Below are 27,144 nucleotides of genomic sequence, written 5' to 3' on the forward strand. Positions count from 1 at the left end.
AAAGTGATTCTTTAACACTTCGCAGTATGAACTTTTGGAGGGAATAGGTAGAAAAATAGAAAGAATGTTTTAATTGATAATTTTTTAAATGTATGGTTCTATTCTGAAAATGTTCTAGTTTTAGTATTGCATAAACTTGCTAATCTTGCTTCTGTGCAGGACTTGCTTGGGGAATATCAGGTTACCAGGTTTCATTTTTGGTCTCTATATCCTTTTTGGTATATATCCTCAGGAGTTACTGTGTTAGGAATCAGAGTAACAGCCGTGTTAGTCTGTATCCACAAAAAGAAGAACAGGAGTACTTGTGGCACCTTAGAGACTAACAAATTTATTAGAGCATAAGCTTTCGTGGACTACAGCCCACTTCTTCGGATGCATATAGAATGGAACATATAATGAGGAGATATATATACACACATACAGAGAGCATAAACAGGTGGGAGTTGTCTTACCAACTCTGAGAGGCCAATTAATTAAGAGAAAAAAAAAAACTTTTGAAGTGATAATCAAGCTAGCCGAGTACAGACAGTGTGATAAGAAGTGTGAGAGTACTTACAAGGGGAGATAGAGTCAACGTTTGTAATGGCTCAGCCATTCCCAGTCCTTATTCAAACCGGAGTTGATTGTGTCTAGTTTGCATATCAATTCTAGCTCTGCAGTCTCTCTTTGGAGTCTGTTTTTGAAGTTTTTCTGTTGTAATATAGCCACCCGCAGGTCTGTCACTGAATGACCAGACAGGTTAAAGTGTTCTCCCACTGGTTTTTGAGTATTTTGATTCCTGATGTCAGATTTGTGTCCATTAATTCTTTTGCGTAGAGACTGTCTGGTTTGGCCAATGTACATGGCAGAGGGGCATTGCTGGCACATGATGGCATATATCACATTGGTAGATGTGCAGGTGAACGAGCCCCTGATGGTATGGCTGATGTGATTAGGTCCTATGATGATGTCACTTGAATAGATATGTGGACAGAGTTGGCATCGGGGTTTGTTACAAGGATAGGTTCCTGGGTTAGTGGTTTTGTTCAGGGATGTGTGGTTGCTGGTGAGTATTTGCTTTAGGTTGGGGGGTTGTCTGTAAGCGAGGACAGGTCTGTCTCCCAAGATCTGTGAGAGTAAAGGATCATCTTTCAGGATAGGTTGTAGATCTCTGATGATGCGCTGGAGAGGTTTTAGTTGGGGGCTGAAGGTGACAGCTAGTGGTGTTCTGTTATTTTCTTTGTTGGGCCTGTCTTGTAGGAGGTGACTTCTGGGTACTCGTCTGGCTCTGTCAATCTGTTTTTTCACTTCAGCAGGTGGATATTGTAGTTTTAAGAATGCTTGATAGAGATCTTGTAGGTGCTTGTCTCTATCCGAGGGATTGGAGCAAATGCGGTTATATCTTAGAGCTTGGCTGTAGACAATGGATCGTGTGGTGTGTCCTGGATGGAAGCTGGAGGCATGTAGGTAAGTGTAGCGGTCAGTAGGTTTCCGGTATAGGGTGGTATTGATGTGACCATCGCTTATTAGCACAGTAGTGTCCAGGAAATGGACCGCTTGTGTGGATTGATCTAGGCTGAGGTTGATGGTGGGATGGAAATTATTGAAATCATGGTGAAATTCCTCAAGGGCTTCTTTTCCATGGGTCCAGATGATGAAGATGTCATCAATGTAGCGCAAGTAGAGTAGGGGCGTTAGGGGACGAGAGCTAAGGAAGCGTTGTTCTAAGTCAGCCATAAAAATGTTGGCATATTGTGGGGCCATGCGGGTACCCATAGCAGTGCCGCTGACTTGAAGGTATATATTGTCCCCAAATGTGAAATAGTTGTGGGTGAGGACAAAATCACAAAGTTCAGCCACCAGGTTAGCTGTGACATTATCAGGGATACTGTTCCTGATAGCTTGTAGTCCATCTTTGTGTGGAATATTGGTGTAGAGGGCTTCTACGTCCATAGTGGCCAGGATGGTGTTTTCTGGAAGATCACCGATGGATTGTAGTTTCCTCAGGAAGTCAGTGGTGTCTCGAAGATAGCTGGGAGTGCTGGTAGCGTAGGGTCTTAAGACAGAGTCTACATAACCAGACAAGCCTGATGTTAGGGTGCCAATGCCAGAGATGATGGGGCGTCCAGGATATCCAGGTTTATGGATCTTGGGTAGCAAATAGAATACCCCTGGTCGGGGTTCTAGGCATGTGTCTGTACGGATTTGTTCCTGTGCTTTGTCAGGGAGTTTTTTTAGCAGATGGTGTAGTTTCTTTAGGTAATCCTCAGTGGGATCAGAGGATAATGGCCTGTAGAATGTGGTGTTAGAGAGCTGTCTAGCAGCCTCCTGGTCATATTCCAATTTATTCATGATGACGACAGCACCTCCTTTGTCAGCCTTTTTGATTATGATGTCAGGGTTGTTTCTGAGGCTGTAGATGGCGTTGTGTTCAGCATGGCTGAGGTTATGTGGCAAGTGATGTTGCTTTTCCACAATTTCAGCCTTTGCACGTCGACGGAAGCAATCTATGTAGAAATCCAGTCTGTTGTTTTGACCGTCCGGAGGAGTCCATGCAGAATCCTTTTTTTTGTAGTGCTGGTAGGGAGGATTCTGTGGGTTAGTATGCTGTTCAGAGGTATGTTGGAAATATTCTTTGAGTCGGAGACGTCGAAAGTAGGATTCTAGGTCACCGCAGAACTGTATCATATTCATGGATCTGGAGGGACAAAAGGAGAGGCCCCGAGATAGGACAGACTCTTCTGCTGGGCTAAGAGTATAGCTGGAAAGATTAACAATATTGCTGGGTGGGTTAAGGGAACTACTGTTGTGGCTGCTTGTGGCATGTAGCAGTTTAGATAGTTTAGTGTCCTTTTTCCTTTGTAGAGAGGCAAAGTTTGTCTATATGCATCCGAAGAAGTGGGCTGTAGTCCACGAAAGCTTATGCTCTAATAAATTTGTTAGTCTCTAAGGTGCCACAAGTACTCCTGTTCTTCTTTTTGTGTTAGGAATGCAGAATTGGTTCTCAAATGGAACCTAAACTTCAGAAAGTTTGCTTCTTTTGGAAAAAACAGGAATCCGTAACCAGGAATCCATCATATTTTTCAGGAATAGTTCCTATCATCTTTATCTTCTAAATTACATTTACATGAAAAGTGTCAAAAAGAATACTATATAAATTGTAAATATTAAAAGTGGAAATCAAATTTAAAAAGCAAAACAAAACTTGATGAGATTAAATGAATTCTCTTTGCAGTTCCTTATTCATGAATCTATCAAGCAACATTTCAGAAGGGAGTCAGAATTATCAGCATGGGAAATTATCTTGATTCTGACCTCTTCTCTCAGTCTAAGACATTTTAGCTGCTGCTCTCTTCCTGAAAATACCAGAGGCAGTTCAGACTTGTGCTCAAGACCCTGGGACTTGGCATACCCCTTCTACTCTTTTGTTAGATTCTCTGCCTGTGGCGGTACAAACAGCAGCTGTTCAGTGCTCCCACATTATCCACTGCAATCTTAGCATTTAAAGTAGATTTTGCAGCAACAGTGAGTCAGGCCCTCCCCATTTTCTCCATTTCTTTAGGCTGAAATTTTAGAGGCTTTATTCTCCAAATGAGACCACCTGCTGAGCTCTTCTCAGTTTCTCACTCCTTGCATAATGACAGTGTGGGCCAAACAAGGAAAACCAGAGGCCAAGAGATGCTCTGTCTGTTATGAGACCCGTCAGGAGCAATAGAAGCAGGACTCTAGTATGATTGTTCACAACTAGCAGGTCTCGCTCTGCCAAGAAAAGAGCTCAGAGTTTGCATCATTAGTTGGGGCCTTTGCTTCCCACCATACCTAGGGGCAATGGGAAGGGAAGGTCAGTACTTTTCAGCTCCGAAGGTTCAGCAAACTGGATCATTCTCATCAATCAAGGACTCTTGGTGTGAAAAACTAGAACACTCCCAAGCCCAGTCCATCTCTGAGGGGGGAGAGCTCCAGGGTCCTGTTCTAGGTTATTCTATAGTGGATCCTAGAACACAAAACTCAAGTCTAAATGCAGAAGTAATGCAGATTATTTTCTATGCAAGGAAGATCACCTAAACTGTATCAGGGTTACCCATGCAACAGTGAAAACGAACAGATAAGTGGACTGGCTAAGCTGTCCGTGGATAGAATTTGGAACACTTCCCTGAACTAGGAATTGTTTGGGTGATATCAAGAGAGGTGTACCTAACTGCATTAAGATTAAACCAAAGGCAAGACTCTTCTAGACTTGGGAAGCGGATCAAAGATCACTGGAAATACACCTGGCTCACAGATATCAAAACTTGCTTCTCTATGCTTTCCTTTCTCTGCTGGCATGAAGTTAGAGTAATTCAGAAGATAATGGAAGGAAAACTTGTTATTTTTTATAACCAAAGACCATAGTATTTTGACTTAATGGAGATATTTCAGAAGTCTCCACTCCATTTTCCCAGGTGGCATAATCTCCTATGACAAAGCCTACCCTTGCATCCCAATCCAGACTACCTAAGCATGACAGTTTGGCTGTTGAGTAACAAGTCTTAAATAAGATGGGGATACTTCTCCAAAGTTAATCTCCCATAGCTATTCTATCCCCTTGACTTATGCAAGGTTTTGGACAGAATTCTTATATTACTTTCAATATAGAAATGTGAGCACTAGGAAATCAGATGGTGCAGCTCTTCTGGATTTCTTACAGAATGACCTACGGATAGGCCTGACATCCACTGTGACATACCAGGTCTTTCAGTGTTAAGCAGTGTCGTGAACATAAGTGTATCCAAATCTCTGGTAGATCATCCAATGGTATCCAGGTTCTTTAACACAGCATTTCTACACAAACCAACACTGGCACCTATCTTCCTTATCTGGGATATGCTTATAGCGGTAGAAGCTTTCATAAATGATTCATTCATACTGATAGGTTCTAACTCTGGAAAACATAATCTTAATTCATTTTCTTCCACCCTATGCATCAGAATTTGAAAGCTTGCAAATCTCTGTAGTTAGGTGGATTGAGTTTTGTATCACTGAAACATACTTAGCCTTGATTGCAAAAGAGAACAGAATCTACTCAACACTTTCCACTGTAGCATTCTGGGTAGAAAGGGCATCAGGTACTTTAAAGGAAATCTGTAAAGCTGTCAGCTGCTCATCAATCAACACTTTTTTTAAAGCACTACAAGCTTTACCTTCATTCTGTTGCAGAAATCTCCTTTTGGCAGGAGGATGTTCCAAACAGTGGTCCCAAAATGGATCAATATTACTGATTTTAGGGAAGGGTGAAAATTCTTCCTTTGTCCTACATATCTGACTATAGGGGGCTTGTATTGCACATTTCACTGTAGTTTCTAAATGTTTCCCAGGTGAATTAGATTTGCATGGTAAGGTCTGTAGTGGACTTTGTGGAGCCTTCGGGTTGAGGACAATCATAGAAAGGTAACAAATTTTCCATTTTCTTAAATCATGTATAATAAAGGAAGATGTTTACATATAAAGCTGATTAAAACATTTTCAACTCTATCTAGCCATTTGAGGAATGCAGTTTTTAAGATAGGTGAACGTAGAAGACATTTAAAGCCGCAAAGAAAAGAAAGAAAAAAAGTTCCAGCGCAGACAGTTTCTGATGGAGATGTTAAGATTCTTATCAGAGTATTGAGAGCTTATAACATTCCTACAAGAAATCCATCAGTTACTAGGTAGGAAACCATAGAAACAGAAGTTAGGGATGGTAAAAACCTATTAGGTAATTTGGTACATCCTCCACGTAGTTCAGGATTGTTCCCTAATTAATCTTTTCTAGAGTTTTGTCTAATTTAGTTTCTACCATTTCCCTTCTAAGAGTATTCGCATAGTTTTATAGATCTCACTTAAAAGAATAAAAAGTGTAACTGACCAAAAGTGCAGATTATAGGAGTTTGTTAGTTATTCAACTCCAATGAAATCTGTATTTTATCTGTAAGGAACAGTATGCTGTAGATAGTTCTGTTATGTGTTAAATGCTGCTTATATTGACATGGAATTGTTTCAGCTAACCAGAATACAGCGCTACTGTATAGTTATTGCTGCATAAATTTACAGATTTTTTCCCCAGAAATGCAATTTTCTGCACTATGATCAGGAACATAGGAATTGACATAGCAGGTCAGACCATATGCTTTGGTAGATGTGTAAAACCACCTTAGGATCAGCAATAACTTGCCCAGAAAAGTTCTCCAGGATTGGGTCAGAATACTGTGGCATTTGCATGGCAGTCTCCCAAGTCCTGCTCCCAACCCATGTATAGATGTCCAATCCGGCAGAGGACTTTATGCAAGGAAGAATTCCACAAAGCAGCACTCTTTCCTTTTGCACTCCCAGATGGTGATCTGGTGGAGTGCTCTACCTTCTACTCACAGGATGGAAAGTATGATGAGACTTCTTGTAACTGATTGATTGGTATTTGATATGTTCAGCTCTTTTCTGGATACTGCTTAGCTGGGATTGAACTAACCGTCTGCATCAAAGTATGATCTATCAGATATAGTACAGAAAGGAAAAAAAGGAAGTTAACTAGGCTGGGACATCGTATGGTATCTGACAGAAAATGTTATTAATTAGAGACTATAATTTGTTAGCCAGTTTTACTGATTAAGTTGCTCATAATGTAACTTTTGACCCATATGCACTTTCTGGTAGTAATAGTTTGTTTAATATTTTGCCTCTAAAATGAAGATCAATTTGTAAGTCTCATAGAATTTAGTATTTTTTCATGACTGCAACTGAATGACTGCATCAGCTATTTTTTTTACAAGTATAGACTATGTTGTCTTCCCCCACTTAATATTTTCCTTTACTGTTTTATGTAATTACTCATTTAAGTTTTAGAAATATTCTTCTAGTAAGACTGGAAAATTAAGTGAAGCTTGCACTGAAAAGGATAGTATTTGCAAGTTGGAACTAAATTTAAAAACATCATATACGTTTTATAATACAGCAAACAAAAACAGTTGCTATTTACATTGGATGAGCACAATTTTCTTTCTAGCTACCACAAATATTAATCTAAATAGACATATTTTAACACACCAAGCCTGGTTTAAGAGCTACTGCATCATGAGAAACATTTTCATTAAGGCTAACATACTGTGAAGGCATAAAGTAGGAAATGAAAGTATTTACAGAAAAATGTATTCAAAGTGATACATTACATGTCATTGGCATAGTTTTGACAAACATTCTATCATTTAAAAACTTGTTTAAAATATTAGTACTTTATTATTTGGATAAAGTAGGAGAAGCTCATGACTTTCAATACTTGTACTGTAGACTCAATTCATGAAGACATTGACTCTTTATTATACTTTATGGCTGAGCAAAGCAAGGTCTAACATTCCATGTGATGGCATTTCTGTTTGTATCTCTAAGGCATAAAGAAAAGAAATTAGAAGGTGGATGGAATGTGGGGGATACAAAGCCCTGGGCCTGAGGGGGGAAATGGGGGACAATGGTATGGGGGCCATCGGAGCCAGACAGGTTGCTGGCATGAGGGGGGACACAAAGCCCCTGCCATGGTAAAGAAGGGGAAAATATGGGGAAGGAGAAATGAAGCAGTAGAGTGAAACCCTGGCATTTTGGAGATGGGGAGAATGGGGTCATACAGAACACCTGGCAGGGGGAAGAATGGGGACCCTGAAGGGGAGAATGGTGTTGAGAGGAAAGATGAGGGAGCACACAGACCCCCTGGCATGGGGAGAGAACAAGGGGCAAAGGTGGGAGGGGGGAAATGGGATGCTGGGAGCATACAGAGACCCTTGAATGTGGGGAAAATGGGGGCACACAGAATGTCTGGCAGGGGGAAGAATGGGAACCCTGATTTGGGGGGAAGGCAAGAATTGGGTGGAGAGGGGAAAATGAAGGGAGCACACAGCCCCTGGCATGGGGAGAGAATGAGGGACAATGGGGGACAGTGGGGCCACATACAGGCCCTAGAATGTGGCAGAGAGAGGGAGAGGAGGACACACTGAGCCCCTGGCAGAGAAGGAAGAACAGGGGACCCTTGTATGGGAACATGGGCACACTGAGCCTTTGGTATGTGGGGGAGGAGGGAATTGGGGGGCACAATGAGCCCCTAGCATGTAGCAGTGAGGGGATATGTAGAGACTGGGGCATGAGGAAGGAGAGTGTTGGAGGCAGGTTGCATGGAGTCCTTGAAATAGGGATGGGAAGGTGGCTCACAGGGAACTTGTTGGAGCTGCGAGGGAAATGGAGGAATGAAAGGAGGCCCTGGTGTGTGCAATGTGCTCGGCCTACAAAAGTAACAAAGTGTGCAATCCTTTCATTTATTTGGAGTTCAGCTGCATAGTGAAAGACTAATTCAGTGTATAAACATGTAGGAACGGTTTGTGAGAGTACAGATGTCTAGCATAATGGTTGCCAAATCCAATCAAATTCTTGTGCAGTTCTGAGCTCTTGTTTATCTGAAACAAAGAAAAAGTAAATGCCTCGAGAGAGTATGCATCTAAGAATGTGTGCCTCATTCCAAACTTGCTATGCAAATAATTAGCATTACAAAACAACAGTCTATAACTTTCATGCAATTGGACATTGTTTGCAATAATGGATAGGCTGATTCCTTCACAGAATGCAAATCATATTTAGCAACAATAATTAACTTAGAGATGGTTTATTCATTATTGCATCCATGATATATTACAATACCCCAAATGTAAAGAAAAAATTCACTGTGGTTCTGAGATTGGTGTGAAAATAAAACAAAACTACAACATGAAAGAGACTCAGCAATAGTTTAACGCGCCCAAATATAATTTATGAAAATTTCAGTCAAAGAGAAGTGAGAGTCCATCTAGGAGCTAAAATGTGGAAATTGTGTCCCTGAGAGAGACAGCCTCACCAGGTGCTCATAAATGCAGAATCAAAAGCTGGCAAGTGTTGGGAGGGGACATTCAGATTGGGCCTTTGGGCTGAAGTTTATTTTGCCTAAAAACTGCATGAAGTTTAACATGTTATCAAAGGACTTTATAATTAATAGAAATGGAATATCATAGTCTTAGGGATAACTATGTTTCTGTGGAAGCTGAGCTGGCTGGAGAAGCAGACCAACAGGGGTGCCATTTAAGGAGGGTGGAGAGGCACTCTTCCCTCCCCCCGAGTTTCAAACCACATTATAATTTTACCAACAGGCATGGTGCTGGGGGTGCTTGTGGAAACTATAGCCACCCAAAAATTGCCTTTGCTCTCCTGTATCCACCTCTCCCAGAACTGGGTCCCCAGCCCACAGCAGCTGCTCTCTGGCAGCCCAGCTTCCACCACCCTTCCCACACTCCCCCAACAGACACTCTGCCTCTCTCTCACACTCACTCTCTCTCTCATACTTCCCAAAGAAGTCTCCCCTTCTTTGGGATGCTGATCCACGGCTGGTGCGGCATGGGGGGACCTCGCCTGATGCAAGAGGTGGCTCTGCCCTAATGGGTCTCTGCTGGGGTTGGGGGACAGGTAGCCTGTCTATGCTGATGCCTCTGGCTCAGGAGGGGAAGCTGTGGCTGCTGCTGTACTGAACAAGCTCATCTTAGAGACAGGCGCAGACATACTCAGGCACACACACAGTCTCTTCCTTTCTCTCACTCACACACATACACACACACACACACACACAGTCCCCCAGAACACACACACACACACAGTCCCCCAGAACACACACACACACAGTCTCCCCCCACACACTCTCTCTAACACACAATATTATTATTCTTGTTGTTACTTCTTGCTACTTCCTGTCAAAATGTGCAGTGCACATATATTCTCTGTAATTTTATTCTTTCAAAGTTTAAGGATTGTAGTACTGTTATTTTAGTTTTTTTGTCTGGGGTCTGTGCATTTAATAATTTTATTTCTCTCTTATGCTTAAAATTAATTGTTTGAGTAGTGAGTTCTAAAATGCCTAATCTGTCCTGGCTGGAGTAATTATCATTATTACTTTTATTACCATATTGTACTTAGTCAGTATTTATTTAAAGTGGTACAATCAAATAATAGTATCCTTCTAGAATGTAAATTTAGTTTGTACTCACCTTAGCAGTGCCCATTTAAAATCAATTAGCTAAACACATAACTATAGACACCATGCAGATGGTCACTTATTTTCAAATTGTATTTTTAATTATATCTGTAAAATAACTTAAAATTTGTACAAAAACAAATGTGGTTCCAAGTCTGATTCTAATAGTAATGATAGAGTCAGATGTTAGTGAGTCATGTCCATGATTGTGATTGGTAAACATAAATGCCAAAAGAATTAGAAAAATTAAATCCCATTCTTAATAAAAGAGAAAAAATTGCGTATGTTAAAATTAAGTAAATGTGGTTTTAGAATGAAAAACTAGAGACTAAAATGGAATAGATAATGGCAGTAACAGAGTGTGTCTGTTAGAGAAAGTAAGCAGATTTTATTTATTTTTATTTATCTCTAAAGATAGTGTATCAAAGTATCAAACTTGTGTTTCTTGTATCTGTGTTAAGGCTCCAAAATTGATACCGCAAGGCTTGGGATTGTGAATACCTTGCTGTATTATCTCCTGGTTGTCCTAAATTTACATATAAATGTAAAATATGGCTTTAATTGGTGTTGTATATATATTTTTCTTTTTTAAAATAGGAAGTAGATACAGTGCTCCTGTAAGCTAATTTCTAAGTTATTTGCAAAAAAAACCCTAGAATTTTCAGGTGTCTAAGTAGCCCCTGGAATCATGGTTAAAGTTACCCTTCTGCCCCCAAAAGCTGAAATGGCATTCCTGCAGACCAGGCACACCAGTACCATGGCAGCGCCGGGAGGCATAATGTGTCCAAATTGAAATGACTTCAGTGAGATTTGGACTGGAACAATGGAGTGGCTGCATGATCAGGCCCATAAAGCTTTAGACATTTCTTCATTTTAGGGATTTATGTTTTGATTTGTATTATTGATTTTGTTAGATGTTCTTTATAAGTATGTATAGAATCTGTAAATAGTAACTAATTATCTGAGCATCTGTAAATAATGAACTAATACAAACAATTGCCATGTAGATTAAAAAGAAAAGCTGGTTGAAATGTATATGTCATTCATGTTTTATATCTAAAGACCAACAGGTGTTCATTTGCCAGCATATGCAATTAATCAGCTGTCCCGGAGTAGACATCTACTATCAGGCAACTCATCACACACATCTGATCCTCTAAGTGAGGTAAATAACTTAAATTACTCAAACAAACAACCTTCCCCCCCAAAAAAGAGTGAATCATTTTGTATTGTTTAAAAGTAGGGCTGTCGATTAATCGCAGTTAACTCACGTGATTAACTCAAAAAATTAATTGCGTTTAAAAAAATTAATTGCGATTAATTACACTGTTAAACAGTAGAATATCAATTGAAATGTATTAAATATTTTGGATGTTCCTCTACTTTTTCAAATATATTAATTTCTATTGCTACACAGAATACTAACTGTACAGTGCTCCCTCTGTATTATTATTTTTTATTACAAATATTTGCACTGTAAAAATGATAAACAAAAGAAATTGTATTTTTCAATTAACCTCATACAAGTACTTTAGTGCAATCTCTTTATCATGAAAGTGTAACTAACAAATGTAGATTTTTTGTTACATAACTGCACTCAAAACCAAAACAATGTAAAACTTTAGAACCTACAAGTCCGCTCAGTCCTACTTCTTGTTCAGCCAATTGCTAAGACAAACAAGTTTGTTTACATTTATGGGAGATACTGCTGCCTGCTTCTTATATACAATGTCACCTGAAAGTCAGAATAGGTGTTTGCATAGGACTTTTGTAGCTGGCATTGCAAGATATCTACGTGCCAGATATGCTAAACATTCGTATGTCCCTTCATGCTTCGGCCGCCATTCCAGACAATATGCTTCCATGCTGAGGATGCTCATTAAAAAATAATGCATTAATTAAATTTGTGACTGAACTCCTTGGGGGAGAATTGTATATCTCCTGTCCTGTTTTACCCACATTCTGCCATATGTTTCATGTTATAACAGTCTCAGATGATGACCCAGCACATGTTTGTTTTAAGAACACTTTCACAGCAGATTCGACAAAACGCAAAGAAGGTACCAATGTGAGATTTCTAAAGATAGCTACAGCACTCAACCTAAGATTTAAGAATCTGAAGTGCTGTCCAAAATCTTAGAGGAACAAGGTGTAGAGGATGCTTTCAGAAGTTTTAAAAGAGCAACACTCAGATTTGGAAACTACAGAACACGAACCACCAAAAAAAGAAAATGAACCTTCTGCTGGTGGCATCTGACTCAGAGGATGAAAATGAACATGCGTCGGTCGGCTCTGCTTTGGATCGTTATCGAGCAGATATCTTGCACCGCCAGCTACAACAGTGCCATGCGAATACCTGTTCTCACTTTCAGGTGACATTGTAAACCAGAACCAGACAGCATTATCTTCTGCAAATTGTAACCAACTTGTTTGTCTGAGCAATTGGCTGAAGTAGGACTGAGTGGACTTGTAGGCTCTAAAGTTTTACATTTTATTTTTGAATGCAGTTATTTTTTTGTACATAATTCTAAATTTGTAAATTCAACTTTTACAACTTTGAAAGAGATTGAATTACAGTACTTGTATTAGGTAAACTGAAAAATACTATTTTTTGTTTTTTTACAGTGCAAATATTTGTAATCACAAATAAATATAAAGTGAGCACTGTACACTTTGTATTCTGTATTGTAATTGAAATCAATATATTTGAAAATGTAGAAAACATCCAAAAATATTTAAAGAAATGGTATTCTGTTATTGTTTAACAGCGCTATTAATCTCAATTAATTTTTTTAATCATTTGACAGCCCTATTTAAAAGGAATGACAAAGGCTTCAAACAATATTTTGACAATGGATAAGAGGGCAAAGTTTTACTTTCTTTTTTGTAACCGTATCTGCTGTGTCAATACTTATTTAAATGGTCCCTCACCAATATATTGATTTGGGACAAAATTCCCCCTGACATTTAAGAATTTGTTCTTATTCGTTAAAAAGATCTCCAATCCTTTGTTCTGTTACAGCCTGTTTTTGCTTCAGCACCTCTGGTATTTTGAGGGATTTCAGTTTCATTATTATAGTTAAATATGTATTTTTATGGTAACTTCTCAAAATGCGTATTTTCTGATTTTGGACAGCAGTGGTTTCCAACCTTTTCAGCCTGAGAACTGAATATTATTTCAAAAAGGTCAAGGGCCACAATCAACATTTTTGGGCTCTCTGTTCTGTTCCGCTCAGTCTAAAGGGAGCCAGAACCACCTGCAGGTCCCATGCTGGGGATTTCCCCAACAAGGGGTTAGTCCAGGGATCGGCAATCCTCGGCCATGCGGCTTCCTGCAGCCCCTATTGGCCTGGAACAGCGAACCACAGCCAGTGGGCGCTGCAATCGGCCGAACCTGCAGATGCTGCAGGTAAACAAACCATCCCAGCCCACGTGGATTTCCCTGATGGGCCATGAGCCAAAGGTTGCCGATCCCTGGGTTAGTCCCAGTGGGCATAGAGAAATCATAGATGGCTTCTGTGTCTCCTTTCCCACAGGAGCATTTCAAGGTTAGGAAGGAGTATGCTGGGGTTGGGAGGAAGAGTGATCAGAGTGCACTGTGGTCTGGTTATTGCTTGGGAGGGCCTGTTGGTACCATAATTACCTGATCTGCTCTAATCAATGCTGAGACAAAGCAAAGAATTAGAATGTGATAACTGGTTGCTGGTTCTCAAATTCTCTTTCTTTCCTTTTTTTCTGGGCTGCCCTTGACGGCTGTGTATGGAAAGGAGAGCCATCCTTTACTAAGTGCTCCCCTAGTCTCAGGCAGTGCCAGTTGAATTCCTATCCTGCCCTCCCTGGGGCTCCGATAGTCCAGTAGGAAAGCAGGCAAATGGCATAGCCAGAATTACTCTTTCTTCCTCCTATGATGCAGCAGGTGGCCACCAGGGGAACTATTATGCAACTGCCCCAGGGAAGGGATAGTGCTCCAAGTGCCCCTTACTGTCGCCCTATTGTAATGGGGTCAATTCAAACACTGCAGTTTAAAAGTTTTAAGACACAGCTCAGAGAACACATTTCCTATTAAGAATGAAATACTTATTTTCTTCTTAACACTCACCATTCAGGGCCACAGTCTAGAGCCTCCAGGGCCACAGACTGGACTCCACTGATGTATAATGATGACTCTAAATTTAAATTGATATTAATAAAAAACTAATTTTCAGAAATCTTAGAAGACAATGAAAATTAAACTGTATTTGGGAGACTTTCAGTCTTGTAGAACCTAATAACCTGTAAGTGTTAATATATCATAAGAGTTGGAATCATATCTTAATATAAATTCTAGAGATAAGGATCATCTTTGATGAGGGTATTGTTATATGTACTGAGCAACTGTTATCTAAATATAAATAGTTTTGACCGGATGTATCATTTATCAGTCACAAATGTACTGAGTAAATAAGTTGGTTAATTTCCATGTGTTATTCACCAGGGAGCTGGACTTTAATGAATAAAATTTTCTTAGTTGCTACTTGCTTGCAGGTAGGGCAGGGGCGGGGAAACTTTTTGGCCGGAGGGCCGCATTGGGTTTTGGAAATGGTATGGCGGGCCGGTTAGGGGAGGCTGTGCCTACCTAAACAGCCAGGCGTGGCCCGGCCCCTACCCCCTATCCTCCCCCCCCCCCGCTGGCCCCGCTCTGGGACTCCTGACCCATCCACCCCCGCTCCCTGTCCCCTGACCGCCCCCGGTACCACCACCCCTGAATGCCTCCCGCCTCCCCATCCAACTCCCCCTTTTTCCCGACTGCCCCCGGGGCCCCTGCACCCATTTAACCCCCTGTTCCCTGCCCTCTAACCGCCCTGATCTCTATCCACACCCCCGACCCCTGACTACCATCCTGAACTCCCCTGCCCTCTATCCAACCCCCCTGCTCCCTGCCCCCTTACCGAGCTGCCTGGAGCACCGGTGGCTGCTGGCGCTACAGCCGCGCCGTCCGGCTAGAGCCAGCCACTCCACAGCGCACAAATTGAATATGGGTCACAAATTGAATATGAGCGAACAATGTGATGGAATTGTGAAAAAGGCTAATATTGCTCTGGGATGTATTAACAGAAGTATTGTATGTAAGACACGGGAGGTAATTGTCTGTCTACTTGGCCCTGGTGAGCCCTCAACTGGAGTGCTGTGTCCAGTTCTGGGTGCCACACTTTATGAAAGATTGCATGAATTGGAGAGAATCCAGAGAGCAACAAAAATGATCAAATTCTCCTGGGGAAATTCTGCATCAAAATATTAAAAATTCTACAAAATTCTGCACATTTTATTTATCAAAATAACATTATATAATCACACCAGTTTCAATTATTTTGGTAATTTATTTCAAAATACCTGTCAGTAAGTTTGTTTGTAACAATACAGACAAACAACAAATTCCCCCAGGAGTAGAGAGTTAAAGAAATTCCTATGACAACCCAGTTCCTGCTTCTCTGTTGTTGTTCCCCCGCCAAACCCAGCCATGCCCACCCCCATGCCCAGACACTCACTCCCCCCTCCCCTCCCCAAGCCCAGCTTCAGGACCCCCCCACCCCTCTCCGGCCCAGACACTGTCAAACCCTACTCTCCTAGAGCCCAGGGATCCAGAGGGAGAAACAGCCTGATGCTGGGTCGCGGGCTTACCGGAGTTTCCTCCATGCCGCTGCGTCCTTCCTTCAGGGTGTGCAGGGAACTGCACCTTCTGGGAACCCTCCAGTTTTCTTCCCCTTCCCGCAGCCTTGTCTTCCATTTGTGAGCTGGGCTCTGCTGGGTCCAGCGGCCCCTAATGGGAGCCAACATTTCTACAGGCCATTTATGTAGGGAAAAAAGGAAATTCTGTGTGCACAACATTAATTTCTGCAAAATTCTGAATTGCGCAGTGGCACAGAATTCCCCCAGGAGTATAAAAGGTGTAGAAAACCTGACCTTTAACAAAACTGGGCATGCTTAGTCTTGAGAAAAGAAGAGTCAGGGGGGATCTGATAACAGTCTGCAAATATGTTCAGAGCTGTTACAAAGAGGATGGTGATTAATTGTTCTTCATGTCCACTGAAGGTAGGACAAGAAGTAATCGTCTTAATCTGCAGCAAGGAAGATTTAGGTTAGATATTAGGGAAAACTTTATAAGAGTAGTTAAGCTCTGGAATAGGTTGCCAAGGGAGGTTGTAGAATCCCTGTCATTGGAGGTTTTTAAGAACAGGTTAGACAAACATCTGTCAGGGATAGTCTAGGGGTTTACTTGGTCCTGCCTCAGCACGGGGGGCTGGACTTGATGACCTCTTGAGGTCCCTACATTTTTATTATTCTATAAGATGATGTGGAAATAAAACAAAGCAGTGCAAATCTAATAAAGTATATGATTTTTGTGTTTTAGGTGACTGTGCATCCTTTTGTAGAAGTTTCTTTCCAGCACACAGTTTATCAAACTAGCACTGCAGATGGATCTCATCCATGCTGGAATGAAGAACTTCAAGTGGATTTTATGTAAGTTGGCCAAATACTTCTCCATGAAAAATGTACAAGAAAATAAAAGTATTTGAATGCTCTAGTGAAGGAGTCAAAGTTTCCCATGGTTAGGTGGTTATATTTTGTTTCAAAAGTATTTTAAAGTTTTTCATTTAGCCTGCTGAACTCATCTGCCTTTCTGTATCTGTGTATAAGAATTGGAGATGAAGTAGGAGGATTGAATGATTTAGGGCAATGGTTTTCAACCTTATTTCATTTGCGGCCCCTTAAAAAATGTAGAATGGAGGTGTGGACCCCTTTGGAAATCTTAGAAATAGTCTGCAGACCTCCAGGGGTACCCAGTCCACAGATTGAAAACTACTGGTTTAGGGTAATGGTTCTCAATCTTTTCCATACCATGACCCTGTATTTCAACAGAAAAAAGTTTCAGGACTTCCCTTCCATGTAGTCATAAAGAAAAGGAGGTTGGCTGTAACCCTCTTGCACATATTCATGACCCTGAGGCTAAGAACTGATGGTTTAAGACATTAGGAATGGGATACATTGTTTTTTTCATCTCTGGGCCATGTTTTTAAACCAGCCAAGTCAGTAGTGACTAAAAGTTATAACTATCCAATAGCCACTTGTAGTCCGTTTGTTCATTGGCATCTTCACTGACTATAACGGACTACAAAAATGCACAAACCAAGTAAAAGAAGTAACGAAGAAGATAGGTTTGAGATACAATGCAAAGAAATGTCAGGCTGGCGGGAGGTTACTAGTGGAGTTCCTCAGGGATCAGTTTTGGGACCAATCTTATTTAATCTTTTTATTACTGACCTTGGCACAAAAAGTGGGAGTGTGCTAATAAAGTTTGTGGATGACACAAAGCTGGAAGGTATTGCCAATACAGAGAAGGACCGGGATATGATACAGGAAGATCTGGATGACCTTGTAAACTGGAGTAATAGTAATAGGATGAAATTTAATAGTGAAAAGTGCAAGGTCATGCATTTAGGGAATAATAACAAGAATTTTTGTTATAAGCTGGGGACTCATCAGTTAGAAGTAACATAGGAGGAGAAAGACCTTGGAGTATTGGTTGATCACAGGATGACTATGAGCCACCGATGTGATATGGCCGTGAAAAAAGTGAATGCATCTTGGGATGCATTAGGCAAGGTATTTCCAGTAGAGATAAGGAGGTGTTAGTACCATTATACAAGGCACTGGTGAGACCACTCATGTGTGCAGTTATGGTTTCCCATGTTTAAGAAGGATGAATTAAAACTGGAACAGGTACAGAGAAGGGCTACAAATGTACATTTGTAGCCCTTCTCTGTACCTGTTCCAGTTTGTACCTGTCAAAGATGATCCGATGAATGGAAAACCTGTCTTATGAAAGGGGACTCAAAGAGCTCGGCTTGTTTAGCCTAACCAAAAGAAGGCTGAGGGGAGATATGATTGCTCTATATAAATATATCAGAGGGAGGGAGAGGAATGATTTGAGTTCAGTACCAATGTGGACACAAGAACAAATGGATATAAACTGGCCATCAGGAAGTTTAGACTTGAAATTAGACGAAGGTTTCTAACCATCAGAGGAGTGAAGTTCTAGAACAGTCTTCCAAGGGGAGCAGTGGAGGCAAAAGGCATATCTGGCTTCAAGACTAAGCTTGATAAGTTTATGGAAGGGATGGTATGATAGGATAGCCTAATTTTGGCAATTAATTGGTCTTTGACTATTAGTGGTAAATATGCCCAATGGCCTGTGATGGGAAGTTAGATGGGGTGGGATCTGAGTTACTACAGAGAATTCTTTACTGGGTGTCTGGCTAGTGAGTCTTGCCCACATGCTCAGGGTTTAGCTGATTGCCATATTTGGGGCTGGGAAGGAATTTTCCTCCAGGGCAGATTGGTAGAGGCCCTGGGGGGTTTTCGCCTTCTTCTGCAGTGTGGGGCACGGGTCACTTGCTGGACGATTCTTTGCACCTTGAAGTCTTTAAACCATGATTTGAGGACTTCAATGGCTCAGACATAGGTTAGGGGTTTGTTGCGGGAGTGGGTGGGTGAGATTCCGCGGCCTGTGTTGTGCAGGAGGTCAGATTAGATGATCATAATGGTCCCTTCTGACCTTAGTCTATGACTGTATGACTCTATGGCTAAATGTAAAGTTGTGTTAATGGGGACTATAGGGACAGAAATCAAAATTGAAGAAGAAAAACTGGAGAAGGTGGACAATCTTAAGTATCTTGGAAGTACCATCAGCCAAGATGTTACTAATTCCGAGAAAATAAGAATCGGGAAGGCAAATGCTGCATTTGGAAGACTCAAAAACATCTGGCAACTCAAAAACATCTCCCTCAAGACAAAACTGAATGTGTAACAAGCAATTGTTATTGCTATCACAACATATAGCAGTGAGACATGGCAACTTACCAAGAAAGATGGATGCATTTCATCACAAATGTCTGAGATGAATATTGGGAATAACATATAGAGATAGGAAGACAAATGAAGAAGTCAGAAAAATTACTGGACAAGGTACCCTCTCACAAATAATCTACAAAAGAAGACATCAGTGGCTGGGACATGTGCTGAGAATGGAAAAAGAATGCTTACCAAATACCGCCCTTGAATGGAAGCCAGAAAACACAAGAAGAAAGAGAGGAAGACTGCGAATAACATGGAAACGAACAGTTCTGAACTACATCAATCACCTCAACTTGAAATGGGAAGATTTGGAGAGAAGGGCAGTTAACAGGCAAGGATAGCAAATGTGGGTAGCCCAATGTGCAGCAAAGCGCGGGATGGACTGAGGTCTAAGTGGCCACTTAGTCTGTTTGAATTGAGTTGGAATAATAGCTCTCAAACCTCCCCTTCTCCTCCCAATTTAGGGCATATGTCAGGGGTAGGGTATGGGATGGAGTGGACCCAATATGAGGAATGTGGCTGGTATGATGTAGTTGCTCTGTATTGTGCCAGTGTAACAACCATAAAGACTGTTATAATCTGGCACCATTTTTAGAGCAACCCGGGAGCTGAGAACCAGAATTAGGAAGGTGTGCAAAGGCAGTTTAAAACCACCTGTTTCCCACTTGGAAGAATGGAGAATCTGCCTTTGTTCCTTTATATGAGCTTTCATTCAGTTGGTGCTCTGAAATATGTGAAAGAGTAGAAAATTTACAAAACATAGTTTAGTAAATATGAGATAGAAGTCAGTGGAAATACATCAGTTTACACCAAAATGAGGATCTGGCACAATTTATGTGACTAAACACCTATTGACACAGTAATTAGAGAAACAAAATATATTGGGTCAAATTCATCCTGGTGGGTAACTCCTTTAAAGTCAGTGGAGTTAAACTGGAGTGAAATTTGTCCTTTGTTTTTTAATGGCAAACATACCAATTTAGTTTTCCTTCTTTAAAAATGTTTATGGTTTTGTAATATTTGAAGTAAATTACTGCCAAAAGTGATTGTGGTTTTTTTTAAATGATAAAGCTCTCCGATATACAATATCTGATTAAAACTAAAAGATTCTGTTCTTAATTACAGATCACCAGGACATGATTATAGCTTTTCAGGACTGTCTAAAATAAAAGACAATATATATGTCAACATTTTTGATGAAGTTAGGGTGGAAAAACATGAGGTAAATTGTATAAAACACAATAACTGATTTTTTATTACATTTTTTTGAAGTTTGAAAACTATAACCATGTACATACCTCAACTTCTTCTTTTCTTAACGAAAGAAGCTATATGTACTATTGTTTTCTAATTTTGAATAAATTCAGTTTTTACTTTAATTAAAAGAATACTAGAAATGTCACAGCCAACCACTGTTGCCATTTGGGCCAAATCCTGTGAGGCATTGTAGCGGGGTGGTTACCCGCTCCAGCCCTGACAGGGTTAAGGCCAGCCCTGGGAGAGGGCTGGGGCTGTAAGGAAAAGCCCAGGTTGCTTAGGAAAGCAGGCACAGCTGAGGCCACACCCCAAACAGAGCACAGCAGGTCCTTATAAAAGGCTGCTAGCTTGGAGCTATAGTAGCTCTCTCCGGTCTTGGAGGGAGCAGGGCCTGGCTGTTGGTAGCAAAGGTACTGGGAGTGAAGTAGGGCTGGGGAAAGGCCAGAGGAGCAGGGGAGCTCCAGCCTGGTGACTCCCTAGGCTGCAGGGCCTGGTCCTACGCCCACCCCTGAGGTACTGGGTGGTAGAGGAAGGCAGCAGGTCCTACCCCCTTGCCTGTGATGACTGGCTCTTATACTGCAGTCTGCTCCAGGGAGCGGGGGCTCATGCTGACTAGCAGTAGCCACCAGCTGAGGCAAGGTGGGATTAGGGGGTTGGGGATCCCTGGGGAGGGGAGACCCTGAGAGTGAGGGGTTACTGCCAGGGGGCAGCACCCCAGATAGCGAGGCACCGGAGTCTGGGAGGGACATGGGGGCCAAGCGGTAGCGGGACACCGGCCTGCAGAGGGCGCTCCAATGGCTGGAAAGCTAATTCCCTGAGACGACAAGCAGGAGGCACTGCAGGGGTGAGTCCGCTTGCTTACAGGCATTTGTAAAGGCCTGTGGAATCTTGTTAATAGATTTTAAGGACAAGAGTCCATAATGATCATCTAAACTATAGCAAGTGTGGAAAATGTTTTTATTTTCTGGAAAGAAAGAAAGAAACATTTTGATGAAGCGTTGAAAACTGAACATTTTGATTCAGAAATGCCACTGTGATGCCTCATTGGGTTTGTAGTTCCGGTGCCTCAGCCCACCATTCTCTTTTATGGGCTGGCTCCTTGGCCAGACTACATCTCCCACAACTCATTGTGGAGCCCCTTGTTGAACTTTCATAGTGCATCATGGGAATCTCCATCTGTAATGCCTCATGGGAGATGTAGTCTGGCTGAAGAACCCAACCCTTAGAGGAGAATGGAGGCATGAAGCAGTTGAACTACAACTTTTATGAGGTACTATATCAATGTTTCTAAATTAATTTTTTTCTCTTTTGGCAGAAATTTTTCTGTTTCTGGGTGTTTGGTTATTCAACAAAAAGTCAAAAATTTCCATGGAAAGCAGATGCTTGTGAGAAAAAAATTGTTTAGTTGACAATAGTTTTTGATGAAATTTTTTTTGACTAGCCTTACTCTACGCTGACTACTTGCATAACAAAAACTATAACTTCTGTTTGAGCTAGAGTATATATTTTAGAAAGACATAACATTTTGTTTTAGTCATCAAGTGAAGGGGAATATCCCTCGTCCATTGGTAAGTTGTTCCAATGGTTAATTACTTCCACTGTTACATTTTTGCACCTTATTTCTGGAATTATAAGTGGAATTTCTCTGGCTTCATCTTCTAACCATTGGCTCTTGTTATACTTCTGTCTGCTAGCTTAAAGAGCCCACTAGTATCTTCTCTCTGTTTAGATCAGGGGTAGGCAACCTATGGCACACGTGCCGAAGTTGGCATGCATGCCATAGGTTGCCGATTTTCAGTGGCACTCACACTACCGAGATCCTGGCCACCGGTCAGGGGGAGTCTGCATTTTAATTTAATTTTAAATGAAGCTTCTTAAACATTTTAAAAACCTTATTTATTTTACATACTACAATAGTTTAGTTATATATTATAGACTTATAGAAAGAGACCTTCTAAAAATGTTAAAATGTATGACTGGCACGCGAAACCTTAAATTAGAGTGAATAAATGAAGACTCGGCACACCACTTCTGAAAGGTTGCCGACCCCTGGTTTATATACTTACAGGGTGTGATCAACTCATGATAAGGGTAAAGACAGGTAAATGGAGTTTACCACTTCTCATTTGGGTAATATGGAGTTTAGCTTGTTAGTTTATCCACTTCTTTTATTACATTACACCACTGAATCATGTCTTAACTTTCTCTGTAATAAGCTAAATAAATTGAACTTCTTAAGTCTCTCACTAGAAGGCATGTTTTTCTGACTTTGAATTATTCTTGTGGCTCTTTTCTGAACCTTCTCCAATTCTCCTATATTACAAAATTATTTTTATGCAACACATACATTTTTCCATCAACAGCTTAATGGTTATCACATATTGTTTTATTAAGACAAGACACATGCCGAAATTTATGATTCAATGACTACTATTTAAACTTTTACTCTAATGCAGTGGTCTCCAAAGTGGGGTGCGCAAGACGATCCCTTGGGGGGGCGGGAGGAGGAGCATCACCGGAGTGGGGGGAGGGCGGCCGGAGGAGAGAGAGAGGGAGGAAGAGAGCGAGCGGGGAAGCTGCCCCCACCCTGGCAGGCAGGGCCACGCAGAATGCAGGAGCTTTAGGGGCTGTAGGGCCCTGGGCTAAGGGAGCCCCAGGACCCTGGCCTGCAGCTCTAAAGCCCCTATCAGAATGCGGCCCTGAGTCCTCCGGCCCGTGGAGGAGCAGGGGCAGCCATGCAGCCAGCGGCCGGAGAGAAGCGCCGCTTTCCCCTTCAAAGCCGGTTGGAGAGAAGCGGCGCTTTGAAGGGGAAAGTGGCACTTCTCTCCGGCCGCTGGTTGCACAGCTGCCCCTGCTCCTCCACGGGCTGGAGGACTCAGGGCCACATTCTGAAAGGGGCTTTAGAGCTGCAGGCCAGGGTCCTGGGGCTCCCTTAGCCCAGGGCCCTACAGCCCCTAAAGCCCCTGCATTCCGGGTGGCCCTAGGGGGGTGCGTGGGAGAAAGCTCCCAGAATTGTGGCCATGGGGGCGGTGCCACGCTACGCAGAGCCACTTGCACACCCCCTGCACCAAAGAGGAGCTGCCCCAGGTAAGTGCTCTGCACCTCCTGCCTGCCCCAGCCCTAAGCCTCCTCCCACACCCACACCCTGAGCGCCCTTCTGCACCCTAACTCCCTCTCAGACCCCGCCCCCTGCCCTGAGCGCCCTCCTGCACCCTAACTCCCTCCCAGACCCCACCCCCCACCCTGAGCACCCTCCCACACCCTAACTCCCTCCCAGACCCCACACCCCACCCTGAGCCCCCTCCCACACCCTAACCCTAATCCAGACCTTTGAATCACTGTATCACAAAGTATTAAACCAAGATTTTCAGAAATAACGAAGCATATTCAATCACATTGCTCTCACTAAAAAATATTATTAATAATAATTTTTTTTGTGAGAGCAAAAAGGTTTTTTGTACCGTTAAATAAAATACAATAAAAAATTATTTAAAAAATATTGTTTATTTCATCTTTATCTCATCCTTTTTTAATTTCTATTTTTGTATGTTTTATAATGTACATAATATATTATTATAGTACATGTATATAATTTATACATAAATAAATATATATATATTGGGGGTGCATGCTCAAAAATTTTTTACTGATAGGCGATCAAAAAAGTTTGGAGACCGCTGCTCTAATGGACAGTGAATATACCTTACACATTATGGCTCATTTCATATGGAGATTTTCTATAGAACTTCCTGCTCCTGTAAAATTTTCTTTGTATTGTTGCCTTTGAAGGCAATAACATTTGGGTGGATTCTTGAGAAATGCAACATAGTTTAGAAAATAGGACCTCTGGTATAAACAGTTGGTTTATATATTCTTGATAATAAGATGTATCTGGTTTTTGAGCAGTTAGCAATATTTTTTTATCACAGTGAAATTCTTTAAGCCATTTCCTGTAACGTGACCCAGTTCAGTGCTCCAGATGTTATCATAGACAGTTTTGTCATCGGGAATGGAATTGCTAACAAGAAAATGTTTAACTGTCAGATGTACTGTATATAAGAACAAATAGGCACACTGCTAACTTTCTGATTACTTCCTTGTTAGCTCATCTACAGGCCCCATTCCTGTAAGTAGTTGTGCTAGTGTGGCCCCCTGTATCAGCATGTATACTGCTGACTTTGGTGGCACAGAGGCAGTGCAATATTTGCTTGCATGCTAGAGTCTCAGTGAGCTATAGATTTGTAAAACTGTAATAACTTAAGAAAATTATACCCACTTTTTCTGGGACACGTACAAGAAACTAGCTGACTAAGTCATTTACTTATCTATTTAATATATTTATCTTCTGAATTAACTGCTGGAGGGAGAGCGTTGAATGCTGGGAGGAAGAGGCATAAAGACATTGGAAATGAAGCATCCCGCAAGCTGAGCATCATTTTCATCTCTCTCCTTTCCCTTCACCCTATTTCCAGGCTGTGTCAAAATCCTATCACTTCTTCCTTCATAGCATTTCTAAGATCTGATCTTTTTGTTCTGTCTTGCTCAGCTGAAACTCTTGTCAAAGTCCTCATCATTTTCAGTCTTGATGATGGCAACCACCTCCTCCACACCCGCATCACTATTCACCAGTCTATTCAAATGGCAACTGACAATGGGGAATCCTTACATGGTGTAGTGCCAATATAGGCAGCTGCACACTGCCTGTTCCCCTGCTTTCTGGATGGGGTCGGGGAAGAAATACTCCAGCATGGAAAGGGGTGGAGTTGGGCAGACCACAAAGCATTCTTTCTGATCCACATCTGGTACAGTAGTCTCTTTGGGACTGTTACTGCCAGCATAATTAAGAGCAGTCCTTAGGGTGCTCTAAGTTATGTCAGTGGTCATTTTGGTGCAGCATTGGGGAAATAGAGCTTTCTTCCCTGCTTTCCTTAGCTGTGCTGACTGTAAATTGGGCATAGTTGTGGACTGAGCCCATGAGTCTTCTAGCTTCACAGATAATGGGAAAGTTTAAAAAAACCCTCTGGATTTTATTGTGAAAGCATTTCACTTTGAGAAAATTATGGATTTATTTGTTGATCAGATTCATTTTTTTATGAGCAGCTTATTGGTTCTATGAACACCTTGTTCAGTCTATTCAGCTTGGTATTGATTGCCTTTTGTTGCCACAGCCACAATTGAAAACATGTATAGAGATAGATATAGATGTGTGAGTATATATGCTAGTAAGTTTCCAAAGGTTATGGAATCAGTGTCAGCTAAGACACACACACACACACACACTCTTAACTACAGCTAACTCTATGTATTTCAATAGGATACTTGTCTTAAGGGTTGCAGTGGCCACTCGTATATAAGAAAGAACTGGTTTGGATCAGTTACTTTTCCTTTCTCTGCTCTTCTGGAACAATCAAAGGTAATTATAATAAAAACATTTTAAAAACTTCTGTTGTATCAGCACAAACCCTTAAGAGCTTTTTCTTTTGGTGAAAGCAAGATTTTAAAATGTTTACATTGTCGATAGCAGTGATCTGCATACATTAGAAAATGATAAAAAATTTATTTTATGTAACTCCTGTGGACTTTACTATTTGTTTGTGAACACAACTAATCTTTCCCTGCATAGTCAAGGGAGATCAAAAATGCAATCTAATTTGCAATAGCAATTCCAAGACACAAACTTCTTCCAAAATATTTTAACGAGAGCGCTGGTTTTGACTCCATTTGCCACAGCAGTGAAAGTCTATCTGTTCAGAAACACCTTTTCCATGGGGTGAGGGGAAGTAAAAGGCTGAGGGGAAACTGCACTGAAGTTTGCAAGAGCCAAATAGGAAGTTCCAAGGAGAATGGAGGATTCAGCTAGAGCACTCGGCTAATCTTGGTTAAGGTGTAGACTCTTTTGCTGACCCAAGGAAAAGAAGGCCTTGTTATTGCTTGAGAGGACTATGGGAAAATGCCATAGTAGTGACCTAGACAGGAGAGACAGAGTGACCACCTGATCCTACCTATTTTAGAAGCACCTGAGTTCCTACCCACCAGCCAAGAAAGATATAAACTGTGAATAGATCTGGGAAGCCCGCTGCTATGGTTTAGAGTACACCACACAATCTCGCTCTGATCCAGAGACTCAGTAATGTTGGGATTCCCTCAGAGACCTTTCCACTCAGCTTATCCAGAACAGAAGAGGGATAGCTCAGTGGTTTGCGCGTTGGCTTGCTAAACCCAGGGTTGTGAGTTCAATCCTCAAGGCGGGCCACTTAGAGATCTGGAGCAAAATCAGTACTTGGTCCTGCTAGTGAAGGCAGGGGGCTGGACTTGATGACCTTTCAAGGTCCCTTCCAGTTCTAGGAGATAGGATATCTCCATTAATTTAAAACATTTCATCTAGTTCTCTGGGATCCAAAAACTTAAACGCCAGCTCGTCACTCAGTTTACTTTAATTAGGCAGGTAGCAGCTCTCTGATGATGCCCAGATGCAGCAGGTTTAGATACAGGGTGATACCACAATTCCAATTCATGTCATGCAGCACACAGTTTATAGACATCTTTCCTAGCTAATAACATCTATACTTCTTGCATATAAAGGCCAATTGCTTTGCAGATAGCATAAGGCAAGCTTATCAGTTCAGGTTGTTTCTACTTACTTTGTTTACTAAAAACATACCCACAATAGTTAGTCTAGTTAGTCTGTCTCCTTTTTTATTCACAATAGTTAGTTGTTTCAGAATTACTTGTTGGGACTTGTTCAGCAGTTACTTGTTCAAGCATGTCATGTCTTAACTCGGGCCTATTCAGGTCAGCTAAGTCAGCCCTACAGTTGGCTCCTAGATCTTCATCCTTTTGCTGTTTTGTTTACCCTTCATCCTACTCCATCACTGGTGTGCCTTACCTGTTGAAACAGGTCCCACTGCCTATGAGCAGCCCAACGTTTTATAGGCTTAAGACTGAGTTTTTTGTAATTAACTAGTCAGTAG

At 41.5% G+C, this 27,144-nt stretch overlaps 1 protein-coding gene across 1 annotated transcript in view; it reads left to right on the plus strand.

The window, feature by feature from the left end:
* Window positions 1–27,144, plus strand: part of CC2D2B (coiled-coil and C2 domain containing 2B) — a 106,845-nt gene that overhangs the window by 60,338 nt on the left and 19,363 nt on the right. The window contains exons 24-28 of the mRNA XM_054033473.1: window positions 5,496–5,666; window positions 11,087–11,189; window positions 16,413–16,522; window positions 20,042–20,138; window positions 25,488–25,586. Coding sequence (XP_053889448.1) covers window positions 5,496–5,666; window positions 11,087–11,189; window positions 16,413–16,522; window positions 20,042–20,138; window positions 25,488–25,586 — 580 coding nt within the window. The remainder of the gene's footprint in view (window positions 1–5,495; window positions 5,667–11,086; window positions 11,190–16,412; window positions 16,523–20,041; window positions 20,139–25,487; window positions 25,587–27,144) is intronic.

Source organism: Malaclemys terrapin, chromosome 7, assembly GCF_027887155.1.
Source record: "Malaclemys terrapin pileata isolate rMalTer1 chromosome 7, rMalTer1.hap1, whole genome shotgun sequence".
Lineage (NCBI taxonomy): Eukaryota > Metazoa > Chordata > Testudines > Emydidae > Malaclemys > Malaclemys terrapin.